The sequence below is a fragment of the Ursus maritimus genome, unplaced genomic scaffold (genome assembly GCF_017311325.1).
Source record: "Ursus maritimus isolate PB19 unplaced genomic scaffold, ASM1731132v1 scaffold_3, whole genome shotgun sequence".
In the NCBI taxonomy this organism is placed as follows: domain Eukaryota; kingdom Metazoa; phylum Chordata; class Mammalia; order Carnivora; family Ursidae; genus Ursus; species Ursus maritimus.
The window spans coordinates 94,950,689-94,955,998 of record NW_024425563.1 but is presented as its reverse complement, the minus strand read 5'-3'; the positions used below and the strand labels follow the sequence as shown (position 1 = coordinate 94,955,998).

Below are 5,310 nucleotides of genomic sequence, written 5' to 3'. Positions count from 1 at the left end.
CTTTATTTCTCCCTGCTCTTTAGAACCCGAGGCAGGGAGCTTTGAGGAGCTACGAATCAATATTTACACCCAGTGCCACGTGACAGGTTTCATGATTTACAAAGTAACACAGCACAGGGACTGTGTCGAGAAAATACATGTACAGTGAATAAATAAACTACAGATGTATGTGTCCACCAGTATGTGGCGTATAAAAGTGGTTCCCACACATATACATATATATATATAGATAAGTGTGTATGATTTCTAGGCTATAAATATGCTATGTACTTAAATATTTCCTGTGAAGGGACAGATGACAGGGCACATGCTCTCAGCTGTGCATGGCAAAATATTGATTGCAGTTGGGGTCGCCTCTGACCTCCACGGACCCCGGGATCCTCTCCCCGCTCCAGGGGTAGACACACCAGCAGACCCCTCGCTGGCCGTCCGTGGCCGTCCGACACTGCAGAGGCAAGACAGACAGAGCGCAAGTCAGGAGCAGCCCCGGCGAAGCTGGGAGGAGGCGGAGCTCTGAGCCGCCAGTGACCTTGGCCGAGGAGGGCACGCCCAACACACCCGCCCACAGTTCTCCCTGTAAAATAGAGACTAAGGCAGAGTGTCCAGTTGATGAGGACAATGTGCATGTGTTTAATGGCCGCATGTATGCACAGCTGTCTGGCTTGTGGCCCCAACAGCAGACTGCTGAGCCCGGAGCGAGCACGTCCCATGTGTGGCCGCCATCACCTTGGACCCCCGGGGCAGACGCCTCATCAGGAAACCATGGCCTCATCCTATTTCCCCTGCTTATACCCCCCAGACCCTGTGCTTCACTGAGTCCTAAGGAGCTCCTCAAAATTGAGCGTTGGTTTGGTTCTGATCTCATTTGTAAGGTGGTTGTTTCCCTTTGCGGGGAGGAGAGCAGTGAGAGAGGTCCGAGGAGACACTCGCTTTCCTAAGAAGAGCGATCCCCTTCCTCTGGCGGGACAGACAGGGAACAGATCTGGAGCATGAGGGACCTATCGCCCACCAGCTCAGGCTGGCCAAGCGGCAGGGTCGCGCTTGAGCCAGAGCCCCTGGCCAAGGGCAGGGGTCTCCCGCCAGCCGAGATCACCGAGCTGGTCTGCAGTCTCCCAGGGGCTACCTGCCCCTAGTCCCAGAGGGGTGCCTCTTACTTAATGTGGTCAGCTGGGGGCTTTACAGTGCATATTAGGGACCTGACGCCCTGTTTGAGGAAAGGGTGGCTTTGCAGGGATGGCACAGCAGGGGTTGTCCCTGCGAGGATGCCCCTGGGCAAGGTGCACACCTGTCTGCTGTGATAGAATCCATTCTTGTTGCAGTTGGGCAGGTAGAAATTGTTAAGATGCCTAGGCGACTGATGTTCCTCCGCCAGTTGTGCCAGTATCCTGTGGAGCTCTCGCCGGCAAGGCTCCTAGAAGAGCATTTGTGATCAATGACAAGGAAAAGAGAATTGTCCACCTAAACAGGACTGGCGGGAGCAGCTCTGTGGGGCTCTGGGGGTGAGGAGGGGGTGAGTGTCTGTGGGAGTTGTTGAGATGAATGGCAGGCACACCCACCCTCCCTGAACATTGGCTAAACTCCTACAGGGAGACCAGAGCTCCCCATCCCCCTGGGTCCTCCCCTCCGCCTCTGCCCTGTGGGGACTTCGCCCTAACCATCTGCCAGGAAGGAGCACATAGCCCTTCCAGCAGCTGAGACTTCGAGATTGTGAACCCCCTTTCCTTTATGCCATCATTTCATAGAAGCCAGATCAAGCGAGATTAAGTCATCCATCCGGCTACTTGGAGATAAGAATGAGCTTTTCTCCATTGGTCATCATGTGCAGACAAAATCCTGAAGTGTCCAGGAAATGGGTCAGACCCCCACTTTTCTGGGGGCTCACGCTTGTGGGGACCATTTTCTCTCTTTTTCCTCACAAACCCGCCCATCTCTCCAACTTTGATTCTCGGTCGCCCTCAAGTGGTAGGATTAAAAAAGCCGTCAAATCGGACAGGACAGAGGAATTAGCATTTAGTGGGGGACAGAGTTTCAGGGTGGGACAATAAAATAGTTCTCGAGACGGATGGCAGCAATGATTGCAGAATTAATGCCACAGAACTATACTGTAAAATGATTAAAATCGTAAATGTCATGTGATGCATATCTGATCACAGTTTTTAGCAAGGGGGGGGGAGCAGGGGTCCTGGGGGAGCGCTGTAAAGTCGGGGGCTGAGCTGTAGGGCGGGGTGAAAGACACACATCTGAAGCTACACAGCAGAGGACCTGGCTTTCCACCTAACAGGGTCCCCTCCTCAAAGTCCCTGCGGAAAAGCTGGACAAAGCTGGGGTGGGAAACGTCTGTCTAGGAGGCCTTGGGGAGGAAAGCATTCGTTCCCAGGCCTTCGGGCCCCGGGGGAAGCCCACCAGTTCTGCTTGGCACCTGCCCCAGGGCCTTACCTTCAATTTGTCGGAGTCTGTGTCCGAGGCATACCCAGCTCTCATGATCCTGTAACTACTGACTGCATTCCAGGGGATGGGCACGTCCTCCTCAGACGGGGCCATCAGATGGAAATTCTCCAGGAGCTGCTCCTGGGTGATCTCCGAGCTCTCCGAGGACTCCTTGGCATCTGAAAAAGGCAGCACCGCAGACCCATGAGCCCTCCCCAAGCTTCTGCAACTGCCCCCTGGGAGTGGCCCGAGAATCCAGGCTGGGGCAGAAGGGTGGTCAAGTTGACCCTGAGTTTTGCCCACTAGCTCTTTAACAGAGCCTCGGACAGTGTCCGGGAAGTCAGATGACCCAAGAGCAATTTCGTAAGCTGGGGGTCTTGCAAGGATACCCTGTGTTTTTGCTTCTAAAGGAGCAGGAGAGTGAAGCCGTGTGCACATTTGAATTCGGTGCGTGGACAGAGTCACAGAGAGCTAGCTTTACTGAGGGGGCCCTGGAGATCCAACTCCTTTGAGGACCTTGAGATGACCCCATTTTACTGACTCTGAAGGCAGAGAACCAGCCGGAACACTGTGTCCCTCCTTGCAAGGGTCACGCGCTCTGGCAGATTCCCTACCAGGCCATGGAACCGCAGGATTCCTCCAAGAATGACACAGGACAAGGCAGCCACCCGGCGGATGGGGAGGTAGGGAGTGGGGGTAGAGGGAGAGGTATTTCCTCTGCTTCGCATCACAAATAAAGCCCTGTGAATTTCAGCAAAGATCTGACTGTCCTTAGGGGCGACACACACATCAAATACTGTTTTTCTATCGCAATGAAGGCAAGTGAAGTTTACAGCCTCTGCTGACACTTGCTCGTGCTTGGTAAAGTGGGCAAGCTCTGCCGTCTCCACAGAAGTCCATTACAAAGGACATTCCGAACACCTGCCCTGGGGCCTAGGGATTCCCATCCCAGGCCTTCCGAGAGGCTCTGGCCCCGGGGGGCTGCCTACTTAGCAGCAGAAAGGAGGGCCAGGCCCCACTGACAGCTGCACTGCCAGGGCGCCCCCATGGCCTCCCTCCTCTCTCATGGGTCTGGGTTGCCACAGGTCAGTGGGCTGTGGTCCAGGTCTGGGCCCCTCTCCCCAGCTCTCCCACCAAGTTGTGTGAGCCCGCCCACCTCTCCTCCCCTCTCCTGGGCACCTGTCGCAGGACCATGAAATGATGAGGCTCATCTAAGTGACCAAAGATCCATTCCCCTCCAAGCGCTGGACTTGGGTGGGTTTGCTCCACACTGGCCATTCTCGACAACCTCCCCCCCGCCACCGCAATCTGTCTTGGGGGGGAGGGCACCCCGTGGGGGGTAGGGTTCTACCTGCCGCGGGATCGCTGGGCCTGCAGACGCCTTGGCCGCGGATGAGGGCGTGCAGCGGCCGGGGCTCCTCTGGCAGCGCTCGGCAGCTGAGCCCGGTGGCGCAGCGCGCAGTGGCCACTCCACAGGCGGAGCCCTCTGGCAGGGCGCACATCGGGCAGCAGCCGCAGCTGGCGGGCGGGGCGGGCTCAGCGCAGGAGTCGGGCACCGGGGGGCAGAGAGCGAGCTTCTCGGGGGAGCAGGGCGCGCAGTGCCATGGCTGGGGGGCTCCAGCGGCCGCGCCCAGCTGCAGAGCCAGCAGGAGCAGAAGCGGCCAGGCGCAGGCAGCGGGGACCTCAGGCATCATTTGAGCAGGTGCGGCGGACGGACGCTGGTGCGCTTTCGAGCGGTGGCTACGGAGCCGGTGCTTGCGAGGTAGCCGATGCTCGCCGGGAGTCGCGCGCGCCTTATAAAGGGTGCAGACCGCCCTCCCCGCCCCCTTGAACGGGCGGTTAATGATTGCCAGCGCTGCGTGCTTTGTGGCTGGTGTTCAAAATAAGTTTGAAAAAAAAGTTTGTTTTGCTCCTGCGTCCAAGGGCCTGCGCAAATGGTGGGCGGAGGGAGGGGTACTGGTCCGGGTTTCCGACTGTGTTTGTCCTGTTAAGCCTCTCACCTGAAGCCAAAGTGCAATTCCAACCAGGAGCGCACAGCCAGGTCTCGCTTGTTTTGTTCGAGGGGTATCCCCCTGCCCAGCGGGCAGCGGGCTCCTCCTCCGCAGACCCAGGGAGAGCTGGAGAGATGGGGGGGCAAGGTCAACCCCCACCCCGGGAGTTTTCAAAAGGGGAAACCAAGGCCCAGGGAGAGGAAAGGAGGGACCCCTGGCCAGTTTTCAGTGGCAAAGCCCTGAACTGCTTCTCCCTCTGCAGGCAGAAGGCCTCCAGACCTGCACACATCCAGCCTTTCCCAGGAGGGAGGATGGAAGGAAAGGGGCAGCTCCCCCCAGGGCTGGTGCCAAGCTCCCCGTTGTCACCACAGCCTCCGGAGACTGACCTTGTTCCCTGGCTTCCAGAGAAGAGCAGGTCTCGGAGTCCATGAAGAGACAGGTCCAAGACCCCTGCAGAATGGAGCCCAGACCCCAGGCTTCTTCCTCTGACTTTCTGGCTCAGACCAAAACAATTTTTTTAAAGATTGATTTATTTATTTTAGAGAGAGGGAGAGCTGGGGGGAGGGGCAGAGAAAGAGAATCTCAAGCAGACTCCCCGCTGAGCGCAGAGCTTGCCTGGAGGCTCGATCTCACAACCCTGAGATCAGACCTGAGCCAAAACCAAGAGTCAGACGCTCAACTGAATGAGCCCCCGAGGCGCCCCATCAGACCAAAGTTTAATCAGGAGTCTTTTTCCTTTGTGAAAATTCCTATTTCTTGGATATTCGCTGGGGTTGCAAGAAAAATGTCATTGTACCTTTAAAGGCAGAGGGAAATGGGCCCGCTCGTCCCTGGGACCTGCTGGTGCTCTCGTGGACACGGTCCCTAAAGGAGGCAGCCTAAATCTCCAAGA

General features: G+C 57.0%; 1 protein-coding gene across 1 annotated transcript; it reads right to left on the bottom strand.

Moving 5' to 3' along the window:
• Positions 1 to 313: 313 nt before the first annotated feature.
• On the bottom strand, positions 314 to 4,118 carry IGFBP1 (insulin like growth factor binding protein 1). The gene is made up of 6 exons (XM_040643737.1): positions 3,779 to 4,118; positions 3,349 to 3,360; positions 3,276 to 3,284; positions 2,437 to 2,606; positions 1,286 to 1,411; positions 314 to 445 (listed from the first exon to the last, which is right to left on the bottom strand). The coding sequence occupies exons 1-6, from the start codon at positions 4,116 to 4,118 to the stop codon at positions 314 to 316; spliced, it is 789 nt and encodes a 262-aa protein (XP_040499671.1).
• Positions 4,119 to 5,310: the final 1,192 nt, after the last annotated feature.